This window comes from Microtus oregoni, unplaced genomic scaffold, assembly GCF_018167655.1.
Source record: "Microtus oregoni isolate MIOR12 unplaced genomic scaffold, Mior012 000019F_ref0000042, whole genome shotgun sequence".
Taxonomy (NCBI): Eukaryota; Metazoa; Chordata; class Mammalia; order Rodentia; family Cricetidae; genus Microtus; species Microtus oregoni.
In genome coordinates, this window is record NW_024543078.1 from 37,672,737 (window position 1) to 37,689,373 (window position 16,637).

General features: G+C 42.9%; 1 protein-coding gene across 5 annotated transcripts in view; it reads right to left on the reverse strand.

Annotated features, from left to right (window-relative positions):
• The window catches only part of LOC121459333 (protein PRR14L-like), a 73,610-nt gene that overhangs the window by 39,911 nt on the left and 17,062 nt on the right, over positions 1–16,637 (reverse strand). For all 5 annotated transcript variants that reach the window (XM_041668965.1, XM_041668962.1, XM_041668961.1 and 2 more), the window contains exons 2-4: positions 11,396–11,468; positions 7,069–7,122; positions 1,873–6,646 (exon numbers count right to left, since the gene is read on the reverse strand). In XM_041668965.1, coding sequence (XP_041524899.1) covers positions 1,873–6,646; positions 7,069–7,122; positions 11,396–11,468 — 4,901 coding nt within the window. The remainder of the gene's footprint in view (positions 1–1,872; positions 6,647–7,068; positions 7,123–11,395; positions 11,469–16,637) is intronic.

Sequence of the window (16,637 nt, forward strand, 5' to 3'; positions counted from 1 at the left end):
TAGAATGTTTATTTTCTATGTATTTGTGAGCTCATTGTGTGTATATCATGGCATGTGTGTGAAGGCCAAAAGACAACATCTCATTTTTCTCCTTTACTATGGGGTTCCAGGAATGAAACTCAGGTTGTCAGACTTGGTGGTTTACTCACTGGACCATCTTGCCAGGAGGCATCCCATCCGTCTGTCCGTTCATCTGTCTGTCTATCTATCTATTTATGAATTTAATAATTTTACAAACTAGTTTTAGTGGTGCACACCTTTAGTCCCAAAACTTGAGAGGCAGAGGCAGGCGGATCTCTGTGAGTTTAAGGCCAGCCTGGTCTATAAAGAATGAGTTTCAAGACAGCCAGTGCTATAGAAAACCTGCCTTGAAAAACAAAAAGGAAGGAAGGAAGGAAGGAAGGAGAGACAGAGAGTGAGAGTGGAAGAGAGAGAGGGAGGGGGAGGGAGAAGAAAAGAAAAAGATTGATTTACATATATGGGTGTTTGCCTACATCTATGTATGTGAATCAAATGTATGCAGTGCCCACAGAAGCCAGACAAAGATGTTAGTTATATCCTTGATAACTGGAGTTACAGGACTGGAGTTGAGAGAAACCAAATTGGAATCCTTGTAACTGTCCCTTTAATGTGTTTTTGAGACAACAGCTCACTCCTTAGGCCAAACTGGTCTTGAACTGGTCTTATAATCTTCTTGCCTCAGCAGCTTGGCTTTGAAATACCAGGTTTTGGATGGGTTTGATTTGATCTGAAACATTACTGCTAAAAATTTCTAATGTAGCTGGGCAGTGGTAGCACATACCTTTAATCCCAGCATTTGGGAGGCAGACACAGGCGGATCTCTGTGAGTTCGAGGTCAGCCTGTCCTACAGAGTGAATTCCAGGACAGCCTGGGCTATACAGAGAAACCCTGTCTAGAAAAACCAAAAGTAAATGGATAAACAAATAAAAAAATTCAACTGTAGCAACAGCAAGAGATAATTAGTTTCTATTCATCTAAAGAATTTCAGTAGAAAAATTTATCTAAGGCAATTCTTTGAAGGCTGTTTTCATGTAGGGGATTGAACCAGCAACTTAACTCATGCTAAGCATGTTCTTCACATAAGCTATACTTTCACCTTCTAGAAACTCTAGTAAAACAGGAAATTTTAAACCTTAAGTTCCTACCCCCTTTTCCCTCTAAGCTGGGCTGAACCTAGGGTCTTATACTAACCAAAAAAAAAAAAAAAAATTCTACCACTAAGCTACACCCAAGTCTAGTCCTCTCCTATTTTCATTTAGAAGATACAATAATAATCATCAAATTATTCTCCTTATCTCCAACAGTGAAAGCATAAGAACTTCTGTCCACTTCACTATGAATTCTACTAAGTCCCCAAAGCATCCCAGGGCATGTTATGTGAACCCCTGAAGCATGACAGCTCATACTTGCAATCCAAGATGTTCTTGAGTTCCAGGCCAGCCTGAGATAGTGCCACAAATAAACAACAATGGAAGATGGTAGCATACACTGGGCACTGTGGTACATAAATTTAATCCCAGCACTTGAGAGGCAGGGGCAGACCAGACTGGTCTATATAGTGAGTTCCACAACAGCAGAGTTACACAGAGACACTGTCGCAAGGGGGATAAAAAGATTATGGCATAAGGAGTAAAACTGGAAGAATAGTGCAAGACACGAGACGATGCGATGGGCAAATCAGGGGCCTCTGTAGCCAAGAATTACTGTTCCACTCTCTCAGGGTAAACAAGTGTAAATATAGGAAGCCCCCGGCAGACAGCCCTGCATTTTCAGCACCTGCCGCCTCTCCTTTTCCCATCGGCAGGAGACAAACACGAAATACACTGAAAGAAGAGATGACGAGCTCTTACCTGCTCAAGATGCTCAGGCTCCCCTGCTGCTTGCTCTGAGTGGAATGAAGAGCAGGCAATTGGAAGGTAAAGGAAGGTCCATGCTGGCTCCAAATGGACAACACTCGGCCCAATGAGTAGGGTAGAGAGCAGAAGACCTTGTCTGCTAGAGAGGCTGGAGACCTTAACCCTTTTAAGCCCTGTGTAAACTGGGTCAAGAAGAGCCTCTGCATGGTAGGCATGTGATTGGTGAAGCTCCGTCTTTTTGTCCAGATTCGGTAACATCCTGGTGAACAAAGTGCTAGAAGTGTGTGAAGGCCAAGGACAGAGCAGTCTGCTCCAGTCCGGACTACGGCAGTGCCTCCATAGTCTTGGAGAGGAGCTGCAGTCTGTGGAGGAGCCTGAGTGTGTGTCTGACTACAGAGGCCAGTATCTTCCCTGAATGTAGCCATCCCAGGGCAACCGTGGGACATGAAGAAAGAAAAGGTCCACTTGGGAGGTGGAGATGAGCACTGGGAGGTCTCTGCTAAGGCAAGCCTCGATGGAGCACAGTGCTCAGGAAAAGTCCTGGAGGGCTCAACCATGCAATTGGATGCTGATTTCACATGGAAGGAAAATGGGAAGATTTTGGTACCAAACAGCAGTGATGGCATCTTGTTGCTCAGATCTATGAAGCTCATTTTGACAGCTTCAAGAGAATAAAGTGCCAAGGGCTTACTGTTAGACCTCCTATCCCATCCAGTAGCTGCCAAACATGGGTCCAGCTGCATTGCATTATAGGAAAATCCATCTAGGAGCTTTTTATATCTGAGACGCTTGCAGCTTTTAGCCAAAGGAACAAGGGAAGAGGAATACCGCTGATATCTGAGTTTCTGGGGCTTTGTAGCCAGAACCAGTTTGGAGGCAAGGACAGACAGCTTGTTTAGTAAGGCTGATTCTTTGGTAGGCTTCCTACAACTCGGACTCAAGGAATGGCACAGAGTAGCCTTTGGCTTTGGTATGCGGCTACACAAGCTCGTGCTAGGTACTGCTTCAGGTTCCAATGGCGCGGCAGGCACGGCACACGGGCTGAGAAGTCTGTGTGTTTTTGTGGGGATGGGATCAGAGGAACTCTTTCCACAATCAGAATTTCTTACTTTAGTTATTTTTCTCTGCACAGTGACTAGCTCTGGGCAGGAAGTTCGCTTACATGTTCGATGAGGTTGCTTCTTTACGGGAAGCAATCTCTGCTGCTGTGACAGAGTCACAAAGGCACCATGTATCTGACCACCTCCAGCAGCACTAGGATCCTGTTTTTTCCAAGAGGTACTAGGAAGCCGAGGACCTGTGCATAAGGTGTCTTTCTTTAACAGGTGATATAAGCTTTCTTCTTCTGGGTCTTCCAACCTCTGAAGCTGTCTAGCCGATTTTTTCTTGGTTGGCTTTCTTAGGGCGACTTCTTCCATTATGAGGGACTCACACTGGCCAATCACAGGTTTCTTACTTTGCATCTCATCTGACAGCATGTTCACTGACGCGTGCTGCTCCAGCAGTGCACGAGTACCCTTTCGATATGGATTTTCGTCCTTTGGCACGGCACGCTCACCTCTCTGGCTTTGTGGGCTTTTAACAACATCTTGCACACTCTGGCATTTCAAATGGGTCTGATAACTCTTAGGAAAATTAACATGACTGTCTCCGGTAATGGTCTCCTCGGACCCCTCCCCAACAGGTAAGTGACCCAGTGGCCCCTTCTGATGTTCTTCAGTTTCTTCTTTATTCTGTTTAATTGCTGTTATCATTATCAAAGGCAAACACTTATATATGGAATTCTCATGCGAATGACAAGCTTTGCAAACACTGGTGTCTACACTGACATATGTACCACCTCCTTCACCAGCGTTACCTATATTCGTTGGTATTCCTTCCTTCACGTCAGACTGGACTGCGCAATTCTTGATATTTTCATGAAGGAGTTCACCATCTTTGGGCTTAAAGAGATGCTTCAATTTAGGCTTTTCACCAAGAACACCAGCTGGTGACTGTTCCTGAGAAGAAAGATGGGACTGTGCCATCTCAACAGAACCTCGGCACCTAGAAGATCTGGAGTCTTTTGAGGATAATCCAAAGGTTTTCTTCTCACCAAACTCAGAATTTGCTTCTATTCTCAGTCCTTCCGTCACAGATTTTCCTTCCCCTTGATTCTCACAATGAATATAATTTAAAGACACACCTCCTTTATCCAGTGCTCTTACATTTGGCTCTTGATTGGTAACACATTCTACTTCATGATTAGTGGCAGAGTCTGGACACTCTTCCATTCCATAGTCTTTTAGAAACCTGCATATTGTTTCTTCACGTGATTTCAGTATTTCAGGACAGTCTACCGTAGAAGCAGCAGCACTGGAGAGTCCCGAGTCCTGGTCAGTTGTTCCTATAAACATAACATTCAGTTCTCCTCGAAGAGGTGCGGTACTCCTTAAGGACTCATGGTATGCCAGTCTATCTCGGCTTGTAGAATGACCAGCTGGACTAGATGCGCCCAGCACAGCCTCTGCAGGCTCACCTGTGCAGTCGGGACATACCACATCTAGCACACTGTATACCAGTGCTTCCGAGCCAGGAATATTTTCAAAGGCTCCTTTGGAATTGCTTTTCTCTAAACTACCACAAAGCACAGGGTTTTCACTGCCTGAACTGACTAGCAAATCCTTTTCCTTGTGGCTGACCTCAGGGACAGTTCCTCGGGGGTCACCACTTAGTCCTTCCTGAGCTGTCTTACCTTCACTTCTGCATTTGTCTGGACTATTTTGGTTTCTCTGACAGTCAGAGACTTCACCTACTTTCTGGTCATGACTTTGAGCTGCTTGGTACATGGCTTTCAAATGAGATGAAATAACATTCAGAGACTGGTCCGCTAGTGTGTCAGGACTTGGAATGTTTGTAGATTGGCTCAGCTCCTGTATATCACAAGGAGAGGCGCTGTGGCTGTAAACTGCAGTGCATCTGTGTCTACTCTGCTTCCTTCCACCCAGGCCTTCCTCACTGGGTTCCACATGGCCAGTAGCGGGAGTGGTTGTGTTCAACAAAACTCTACTACCTGCCACACCTGTTGCCATTTCACTTGTAACCTTGCCTCCTAGAAGGCTGCTCTGAGTCTTCCGCCCAGCAGGTTCACTCTCCAAGAAGGAGCTATTTTCCACCAAGTCTTCTGATCTTTGGAAGCAGTGCCTGCTAGGCTGCCGTGCACTTCCACAGTTTACTTTACAGTTGCTGGCTTTCAGGGTATCTTTTCTGGGTCCAAGAGCAGCACAAGCAGAGCACATGTTCTCTTCAGATGCATTTCTTGTTATGCACTGACAGCTGGAAATATCCTGAGACTGAACATTCTGACATTCTGTGACAAAGGAAAAGCCAGCTGTTTCTTTCACACTTGAGAGGAAAGTGGAATGTAGATCTTTGATACCTGAATCAGTCATTTCTTTTTGCCCGTCTGGGCTTGTTGTGAGATTTAAGGTGTGGATGCCTGAAGAGGCCCCACAGGTTCTGTCACCTTGTGCAGATGTGACTTCCAATTTTGTCTCAGCAGGAATGGTTTGAGTATTGGTGGTAAGATTTGCTCCGTTCTTGAGAGAATGACAGCTCTGTTGAGCATCTCTGCATGTTGCTGAAGGCATCTCTTTGTTTAGATTTATCAGAGAGTCAGTTGGTAATATTACATGCTCTTGAGAATTAAGGGGCACTTGTTGATTTAAAACACATTCATGTTCTAGTTTGTATTCAACCAGTTCACTGTTACAAGAAAGTTCACATATTTCACAGGCAATGATTGGTTCATCTAAATGGGCAACGTTGTCACCTAAGTCCTGTACATGCTTTTCTGAAGCAGGTCTGCAAACAAACTCTGGACATGGTGGTAATTTTGCAGGACTTTCCTTGGGTTTTGATATCTCCTTATGTTCAGAACTTACTGGATCTGCTGGTATCAAACTCTGAGGGGATTTTCTTCCAGACAGAAATTCATTGCATGCTGCTTTAGTTGGCAGAGAGTCACCCAGATTTCTCTGGGCGCTGACTACAGACTTAGAGTCTTTACTGTAAATCTTTTCACGTAGTGCACTGGCGTTTACTGGGTTTTGTTCTGGTTCTTCAACGTGCACCAACAAGGGAAACCCGCTTTCCTCAGAGTGTCTCTCAGGATGGTTCACATCAGTGACAGTTTTTCTATGGTCCTCAGAGTTTACCAAATTACCTTGAAAGTTTAAAGTCATTTTCAGATCACTCTTTTTACACATTATTTCTGTGGCTTCGGTAAAAGAGTTAGGCATGGAACTACAGATCTCTGCGCAGGAACTTGCCTGAGTGCAATAGTTGCTGTGGTTACTGGATTCCACGGTCTGTTTTTCACCAGAACCATTCTGTTCCTGTTCTGTGACACTGAAAAGGAGACCCCCTCTTTCACTGCTGAGCCTCTGATTCTGTTCTTTACTTTCTTCTCCACAAGAGAAGTTCTTGCTTTGATCAACCTCTTTTAGTTTTTCAGCAGATTCCTTTACTAAAGCACTGCTTTCAAAAACACATTTTTCTAAGGATTTTGGGCCAGATGAATATGATGCAAGATATAAAATTTTAGAATTTTCTTCAGCGGGTTTTATAGACTCTTCACTCCCTGCAGTGGTGGAACTGTCCTGTGCAGAACCAGGGTTTTCCCGACAGTGGTTAAGAATCCGTTGGTGACTGTCATCTGCTTCACAAATAAGGTTTAAGTTACACAACTCTTTCTTTCCTTTGTTCATTGTGGAAACAGCACAGATCCCTGGTAATGACAATCAAAAAAGACAATTAGGCCGGGCGATGGTGGCACACACCTTTAATCCCAGCACTCGAGAGGCAGAGGCAGGCGGATCTCTGTGAGTTCGAGACAAGCCTGATCTACAGAGCTAGTTCCAGGACAGGCTCCAAAGCCACAGAGAAACCCTGTCTTGAACCTCCCCCCCCCCCCAAAAAAAAGACAATTAGTAATGTTCCACATGGTTTTCTTTAAGAACGCTTTATTAATTCAGGGTCCACGAGACTGAAGGTTCTAGGGTAACTAAAGCTCTGGTTTCCGAAAGCATAATGGGGGGGTCATGATTTTATCCACTCCTGGTGCTCACTGCACCCAGCTGACGGATGCTGACTCACAGTGCCACAACTGTGTCCTTCATTATTATCCCTTAGTCCCACTGGTTTTCATACCTTGTATGTTTTCAATGGGTTCTGGCAGAGGTCCAGTTGTACTGTGTACATTTCCTTTTACAGAAGAGAAAGAAACTCAAATCAGATGTAATTTGAAAAATAAAAATAAAAAAGCTGTCCCAGCTAAGTGAATTTCATCATGCATCAACAGCAACAACAGAAAATTCAACTCAGAAAAGATAATCAAAAAGCTCAGAAAGCCATACCAGCGTTTTGCTTCTTTGCAAACTATGAAAATGAGTCCCCCAAAAGCAGCCAATTTTGGAAAAATAAAAAACACTGTTCTCAACATGTTACTTGGTATCACAGATGATACTATATAACTGAGTAACAGAAAATGTGAGCCTGATTCATTCAGTCTTACAGACACCATTTTCAGGCAGATATCTGCAAGTTCAAGGCCAGCCTGGTCTGCAGGGTGAGTTCTGATAAAGAGCTAAACAGACCCTGTGTTGAAAAACTATTAAAAAAAAAAGTTGCCATTTTAAAACACCACTAGCAGGCCCTTGTATTTCAAATTTGCAACACCAGCTAGTCAGGGGCTGAGGCAGGACAGCAAGACCACTGAATGTCAAGAGCCACAAAGTGTGTTCCACGTCAGCCCAGGCACCACAAAAACAAACGAAAAACTGAAAAGAGGGCTGGAGAGATGGCTCAGTGGTTAAGAACATTGTCTGCTCTTCCAGAGGACCCAGGTTCAATCCCCAGCACTCACATGACAACTCACAACTGTCTGTAACTCCAGTTCTAGGGGATCTAATGCCCTCACACAGACATTCATGCACACAAAATAAAATTTTATAGCGCACGCCTTTAATCCCAGCACTTGGGAGGCAGAGGCAGGTGGGTCTCTGTGAGTTCGAGGCCAGCCTGGTGTACAGAGCTAGTTCCCTAGGACAGCCAGGGTCCAGAGAGAAACCCTGTCTGAAACAAGGCTGAACAGAGGGCTACGACTAGAGCTCCACGGTAGAGCAGCCAAGGAGCTAGCTATTATAAAACCACTTATCTAGCCAGACAGCGCTAGTGAACTGTCAGTACAGCAGTCTTTTCATTCAATGATCATTTTATTACCTGAAATTAGATATATTATAGATAAAATTGCTCTTTGAAAAGGAACAGTGAGAGCTGGGGTTGCAGCTCAGTGGTAGAGCTCATGCCTAGCATTAGTGAAATCACAGGTTCAATCCCCTGAATGGCCAAAAACAAGTAAGAAAAAAGAAAAAGAACAGTTATGTGTAGAACTTTATTTATGGTTAATCTGCAAGCTGAATGGTCCTAAATCCAGTGATTTATAATAATTGCCTTGCTGAACCAGGCGGTAGTGGCACATGCCTTTAATCCTAGCACTCATGAGGCAGAGGCAGGTGGATCTCTTGAGTTCCAGGATAGTCAGCTACAGAGAAACCCTGTCTAGAAAAACAAATAACGAAAAAGAAAAGAAGAAAACAAAACAATAAACAACCAGTTGCCTTTCTGTAAGGTTGGGCTGATCATTACTGAAGCTGAGTAACAGGAACATGGAAGTTTAGTTCATTCCTTTCAGTTCTGAGTTAGTGTGAAGACTGCCATTATGAAAGTAAGAAAGCAAGAGAACACACAACAAAAACCCACCTTTTGTGCGGAATGTGAACACAATGACAGACACACCTGTGATGCCAGAAGGAGGGAGCCGGAGGCCAGCACAAATTCAAGGCCAGCCAGAACTAGGAAGCTCCTCAACTCCAGCATTTGTGTGTCCTTCTCTGAGCCTCAGTTTCTTTTGTAGAAAGCATGGTAAACACACTTACCTCAGTGCTGTATGGAAATTAATTATCACACATAAACACTGCCTGGTATAGTACTTGCAGTATTAGGAGAACTGCCTGTCTTTTCTCTTTGATTCTTTATCTAACAGGACATGAGACAGTTAAAATGGTATCTAAGTGTAGAACACCATTTAAAAACATTAGGAGTATGGGCTACAGGGAAAACTTGGTGTTACAAGGCTCGCCTAGCAGAGAGGTGGCAGGCGTGATGAGTTTGTTAACTGGGTACTAACAATCGAACCCAGAATTGCACGGACAATTAGCTCTGCCATTAAACGACACCCCAAGACCTCTAGAATGGATGGATGGATAAAAATGCACCAGATGTTTAGCATAAATATCAATTACTAACAATGGCTACCTCCAATTTCCCAAGCAGTACTAAGTATTGTGAAATAATCCAATTTCATATCATCCCAAACAATAATCTATTCATGAATGTCTCAGCCTGAGCACTCCTCATGATTTTATTTCATCTTTCTATGGAATGCTATGTAATTCATTAAATCATATGTTTAGCATCAAGGTAGCTGTACCCTCATTACATCTATCCAGGAACAATGAGAAATTCTTCATCCACCCCCAACCTGATGCGGTTTTCCTCTGTGTGAGGCAATGAAGTTCAGATTTGCTGAAACACATCCATTCTCCACTTTATCAAGAATCTTAGGAAGGGGCGGGGGAGCACCGACTTCCAAGTAGTAATGGCAAAAGGTGCATGGGGAAAGCAGTTTGTGCACAGCTAGAGAGAAAACAATACTCTGACCCATTAAGGTGATTTGTTTTTATGCACATACATTTTGACATTTCACAAGACTTTGAAGCAGAATTTAAGACAATTTTTTTAACATTTATTTGTTTATTTTATTTTTTAAAATATTTGTTTATTTATTATGTGTACAGCATTCCTTCCTTGTGCGCCCGCAAGCCAGAAGGGGGCGCCAGGTCTCATTATAGATGGCTGTGAGCCACCATGTGGTTGCTGGGAATTGAACTCAGGACCTCTGAAAGAGCAGTCAGTGCTCTTAACCACTGAGCCATCTCTCCAGCCCTATTTGTTTGTTTATTTTGTGTATGTGTTTTGCCTAAATGTATATATGTACATCTTTGTGCCCAAGAATGCCAGAAGAAAGCATGGAATCATGTAGAACTGGAGTTATAGATGGTTATCAGCCACTGTGTAGGTTCTGGGAACTACACCTGGGTCCTCTGCAGATTAGCCAGTTCTCCTAACCACTGAACCATCTTTATTTTTTTTTTAAAGATTTATTTATTTATACAGTATCCTGCCTATAGGCCAGAATAGGGCCTTAACTGCTGAGCCATCTCTCCAGCCCCCCATCTTTATTTTTTTAAAGAGTTTAAAGCATGAAAAAGAAGAATAACTGTGCAGTGATCCAAAACCAACAAACACTAATGCATGTTGACAGCATGTGTCCTCTTTGATACGATGTAATAAAAATCACACTTTGTATTCTCAAAAAACAAACAAAACAAAACAAAAAAATTCCACGTAGTAGTGGCTCATGCCTTTAATCCCAGCACTGGGAAGGGGGAAGCAGGTGGATCTCTGTGAGTTTGAGGCCAGCCTGGTTTACAGAGACAGTTCCAGGACAGGCTCCATAGCTACTGAGAAACCCGTCTTGAAAAGTGAAAAACAACAACAAAAAAATCAAAACAAACAAAACAATATATATACATATATACATATATATATACATATACATATACACACACACACACACACACACACACACACACACACACATATATATATATATATATATATATATATAAATATTTTCACTTAGGTTAAAATTGAGTTCATAATCCTCCTGCCTCAATCTCCGGACTGAGAGTATAACCGAGTAACACAGCACCTCCGGAAGGTGACTGTTGGTATTACTGATGGACTCTTTCACTTCTACACCCACAGTCTACAATATACCTGCACTCTTAAAATCACCCCCAAACACCAACATTGTCACAAACTGGAGAATCCAAAAATGACATGAGGATCAAATGGGATCCTCAAACAGAAAAGTTATTCAGTACAGTAATCTGAATAAAGTATGGACTAGGGTTAATAATCATTTATCAATACTGCCTTTTAACTACTAAAAACATAGTATATTATCTTAAGATCTGAATTAATAACCTTGTCTTGCTCCTGTGACAAATGCCTGGCACAGACAACTTAAAGAAGGAAGGAAGGAATGAGTGCTTATTTTGGTGCCCAGTTCCACCTTAGTGGGAAGGGAAAGTGTGGCAGGAAAAGTGGAGGTGGCTGCTCAAACTGAATCCAGTTCTACATAAGTGGTATACACTTCCTTAAGCTAACACACACATAAATAGTAAGTGAATCGTATAAAAAAAAATTTTCACAGGTGTGGTGGCACACGCCTTTAATCAAAGCATTCTGGAGGCAGAGGCAGGTGGATATCTATGAGTCCCAGGCCAACCAGGACTACATAAAAAAGACCTTGTCTCAAAACACAAACAAACAAAAAGAAATATCATACCTTTTTTCTTTAGCAGGTCTCCAGGGAACTCTGCACATACAGGTTCTTTGTTGGACTGCATCAGGAGGACATCCTGCAACAAGAAAACCCAACAGTCAATGGCTGATGCAGAGGTACCTGAGTTCACAGACGTTCAGTTATTACATCAGAGCTCAGTGTAACTCCAGGAAAACTGCCAACAGTCACAGGCATTGAGATAGAAAGGAAAGCTCAAATTCAGGTTAGTAAGTAAAATGTATTACTTCTCTAGAATTTGAACTTGAAACAGAGAAAAACAAAAGCTTATTAATGCTTGCTTTTTTTGTTTGTTTGTTTTAGATTTTGAAGGTAGGGGTCACCATTTAACCCAGATCAGACTCAAATAGCTATAATCCTCCTGCCTCAGCCTCTTGAGTGGTGGGACCGCAGCTATGTGTCAGCTCCTGAGTGCCTTCTGAAAATAAGAAATAAGATGAGGGTACAGGTGCACCTGGTGCAGTGCCAGCTTAAGCAGGTACAGGACAGAAGCATGGGTGGCAGAGGGAAGGCCAGCGCCCCTTTCCTCCTTCCAAGGGTTCTCTGTGCTCCTTTGCTCAGGCATGCAGCTCACATAGCAGCTCTGAAAAGTTAACTTTAATGAGGGGGTTGGAGAGAACAATGACAGGAAGAGGAGGAGCGAGCCAGATCTCAGGAACTGCAGCTATAAGACACTGGCAAATAAACTGGTTAAAATTGGGAGGTTAGGTCGGGCAGTGGTGGCGGAGGCCTTTAATCCCAGCACTCAGGAGGCAGAGGCAAGTGGATCTCTTTGAGTTCGAGGCCAGCCTGGTCTACAAGAGCTAGCTCCAGGACAGGCACCAAAGCTACAGAGAAACCCTGTCTTGAAAAACAAACAAACAAACAAACTGGGAGGTTAATGGCTGAATTGTGACTTTGAATGCCAGCTCTGCAGAGGCACAGAAACCTCTAAGTTCAAAGCCAGTATGGTCTACATAGCAAGTTCTAAGCCAGCAAGACGATATTGTCAAACCTCGTCAAAAAAAACAAAAAAACCCTCAATCGAATAAATTGAGGCTTCAAACTTTTGTTCTACCTTTTCATTTTATGTAAATCAAATTACTTTAAAATTTAAAAAGACTTTTTGATTTAAAAATGTATTTTCTTTTTATACATGAGTGCTTTGCCTATTTGCCTGCATGCAGTGCCCTTGGAGGCCAGAGAAGGCATCAGATCTCCCAGAACTGAAAACAAGTTACAAGCTGCCTTGGGGGTGCTGGAAATTGAACTAGGGACCTCTAAAAAACAGCCAGTACTAAGAGTGCTTAGAACCACTGAGAAAACTTCAGTCCTGTTTTTGTTCATGTTTATTTTAAGTGTATGAATGTTTTGCTTGAACAAATGTACATGTGTGCCTGGTACCTGCAGAGGTCAGAAGAGGGTGTCAGATTCTCTCGAACTGCAGTTACAGATGGTTGTAACCATATGGGTGCTGCAAATCAAACCCAGACTCAAAGATAACAAAGCATATGATATGCACTGTGACACACACCTTTAATCCCAGCACTCAGGATGCAGAGGCAGGCAAATCTCTGTGAGTTCGAGGCTGGCCTGGTCTACACAAAGAAACACTGTCTTGAAAAAATAAAGATCTGAGTAAATTGGGAGCGTGGGAATCATGGGAGAGGGCAGAAGGGGAGGAGAGAGGAAGGGAGAAGAGAATAATATATAGCTCAATAAAAAAAAGAAAAAGGGAAGCTAAAAGAAAAAAGGATAGAGGAAGGAAGGAAGGAAGGAAGGAAGGAAGGAAGGAAATAAATAAAGAAAGCAAGAATACCCCTGGAGGGGCTGGAGAGATGGCTCAGAGGTTAAGAGCATTGCCTGCTCTTCCAAAGGTCCTGAGTTCAATTCCCAGCAACCACATGGTGGCTCACAACCATCTGTAATGGGGTCTGGTGCCCTCTTCTGGCCTGCAGGCATACACACTGACAGAATATTGCATACATAGTAAATAAATAAATAAATATTAAAAAAAAAAAAAGAATACCCCTGGATGTGACTCTGGTGGCCCGTATTTGTAATCTCAGCTCTGTAGAGGCTGAGGTAGAAGAAGCACAGATGTTAAGAGTCCAGTCTCTGGGCTACAGAGTTGAGACTTTTTCTGGGAAAGACAAATAGTGCTGGAGACGCACTGGTTGGTACAGTGCCTAACTGGCCCTAATTTCAAGTGCCAACACTCTAATAAAAGAAAAGATTTATCACCAGATGGACCTTCTAGTTTCTTACACCTTTATAGGGAGAGAGGAACTTTTACAGAAGTTTTCCTCTGTATCTCAATTCAGAAAAACTGCAGCTTTAAGTGAGGCACCGATTGTGAAGTCACAGAAAGCGTTCACACCTCGGCAACATGCTTTACATACTGCTCTGCTGCATGAGATCAGAGCTACAGCAAACTAGGGCCAACAGAGCCCTGCAGACCCAAGAACAGCCTATCAACATCAATTCTGCTTCTACCTTATAAAAACATTTCTCCATTGTGTATGCACGCACCCATGGGTTTGCATGCGTACAGGTGGAGGCCAGATGTTGGTCTCTGATGGTGTTCCTCACAAGCCATCTACCTCAAATTTCTTCCTTTCCTTTATTATTACTGTGTGTGTGATGGGAGGGAGGGCATGTGCCTCTGTGCACACCTGAAGGTCTGAGGACAATTTTGTGGAGTTGGTTCTCTCCCATCTTTCTATGGGTTCTGGCTTGTACATTAAACACTTTACCTTCAGAGTAATCTCAACCAGCCCTCACCTTTTTTGAGGCAGTCTCTCAGTGATAAGGATCGGTTAGGCTGGTCAGTGAGAGCCCCAGAAACCCTCCAGATTACAAGTGTGCCATAAGCTTTGGCTTCTTATGAGTGTTAGGGATCAAACTCAGGTCCTCATGCTTACATAACAAGCAAGCATTTATGGATGGAGATATCTCTCCGCTGCCCAGAGTTTCCACTTTTAAGTCACTGAAATTTTATTTCCAACAAGAAATCCTTTTATATGCTGGGCAGTGGGGCACATGTCTCTAATACCAGCACTTGTGAGGTAGAGACAGGCAAACCTTTGCATTGAGGTCAGTCTGGTCTGTAGAGAGTTCCAGGACAGGCAAGGTTACACAGAGAAACCATACCTCAAAAAACTCCAAATAAATGAATAAATAAAGCAAAAATTACAAGAAAGAAAAGAAAAAGAAAGATCATGGTACTGGACAGATAGTTCAGTGGTCAAGAGCATTTGTTGCTCTTGCAGAGGACCTGGGTTCGGCTCCCAGCACCCAAATGGTGGCTCACAACTATCAGTAACTCCAGTTTCAGGATGTGAACCCCTCTTCTGCCCTCCACAGGTACCCGGCAGACACATCGTGTACATACATACACACAGGCAAAATATTCATACACATAAATTTAAAAAAAAAATCTGTGTAATGGCTTATTTAGGCCTCATGGACTTTCCCTCATCTACTGCACAAAGACAAGGCAACTGACAAAAGCTCGGAGCAGGAAAGATGGTCTTCCTCAAGGAAGAGCACACCAACCGGTTGTCCAGTGTCAGCCCTGAAAACACACATACAAGTAACATTATACAGACTTAGCAGGCTATATTTAGGAACATAAATGTATTTACATATATGCATGCAAACACTTAATGTAAAAAGTAAGCATCATAAATTTGAAGGAGAGTGATGGGGAACCTCCTTCAGCCAATGGCCTTTGAGAGGCTGGGCCAGATTATCTGAGTCACATCTCCCCATCTGATACGTTCTGATGCGTTCAGGAGAGAAGAGAGGGTATATAGAGAATGAAGAGGTAGGAAAGGGAAGGAAAACATGTAGTTAGATTATAATCTCAAAACAATATTTTTTTTTTTTTTTGGTTTTTCGAGACAGGGTTTCTCTGTGGCTTTGGAGCCTGTCCTGGAACTAGCTCTGTAGACCAGGCTGGTCTCGAACTCACAGAGATCCGCCTGCCTCTGCCTCCCGAGTGCTGGGATTAAAGGTGTGCGCCACCACCGCCCAGCCTCAAAACAATAATTTTTAAAAAAATTCTTTTCCAATAATGAAGTATTCCTCAACAAAGAAACAAAATTACTAGTCCAAAATTTTATACCTTCTGACACAACTCTAAAGCAACAAAGAATTATTTTTTATTAGTTTACACTCAAGTGTTTCTAATTTACGTTCTCATGTTTCTTCTGACACCAGGTGTCATCTAGCCCAGGCTGGCCTGGTTTTGCTGTGTACCTGAAGCTCCTCTTGAGCTCCTGGATCATTATTCCTCTCCCTCTATAATGTTGGGATTACAGACATGGATCATCATGCCTGGGAAACTGAACTCAGGGTGATGTATGTACCATCTAAAGGATTCAAAGATTTATCTGGCTACTGAAGTATTTAAATTGTTAACTTTTGCTGGGCGGTGGTGGCGCATGCCTTTAATCCCAGCACTCGGGAGGCAGAGGCAGGCGGATCTCTGTGAGTTCGAGGCCAGCCTGGTCTACAAGAGCTAGTTCTAGGAAAGGCTCCAAAGCCACAGAAAAACCCTGTCTCGAAAAACCAAGAAAATAAATAAATAAATAAATAAATAAATAAATAAATAAAAATAAATTGTTAACTTTTGAGAGGAATGCTAGAATTAAAGATATGCACTACAAGTCCCAGTTGGGTTGTTTCTTTTTTGAGACAGGGTTTTTCTGTGTAACCATCATAGCTGTCCTGAACTAGGTCTCGTAGACCAGGCTGGTCTCAAACACACAGAGATCCACATGCTTCTGCCTCCAGAGTGCTGGGATTAAAGATGTGAACCACCACTGACAGGCTGTGTTTTGTTTTTAATTTAGTCCAAAAATTCTCTATGTATGGTGGCTCTCACCTTTAATCCCAGCACTTGGGAGGCAGGGGCAGAATGATCTCTGTGAGTTCAAGGCCATGCCTGGTCTACAGAGCAAGCTCCAGAATACCCAGTACTACATAGAGACCCTGTCTCAAAAAACAAAACAAAGAATCCTCTTTGTACAAGGCAAGGTATTTATAAATTATATATTGAAAGTATGTTCTCTTAATTTATCTGGTTTGTTTGTTTTTGCTTTTTTCAAGTTAGGGTCTTACTATCTAGCTCTCTCTGACATGCTATTCACTATGTAGTCCAGGCTGTTCTTTAACAGATAGCAATTTTCCTCCCTCATCCTCTCAAATAATGAGACTACCACCAAGCCTGGCTACAGCTCTC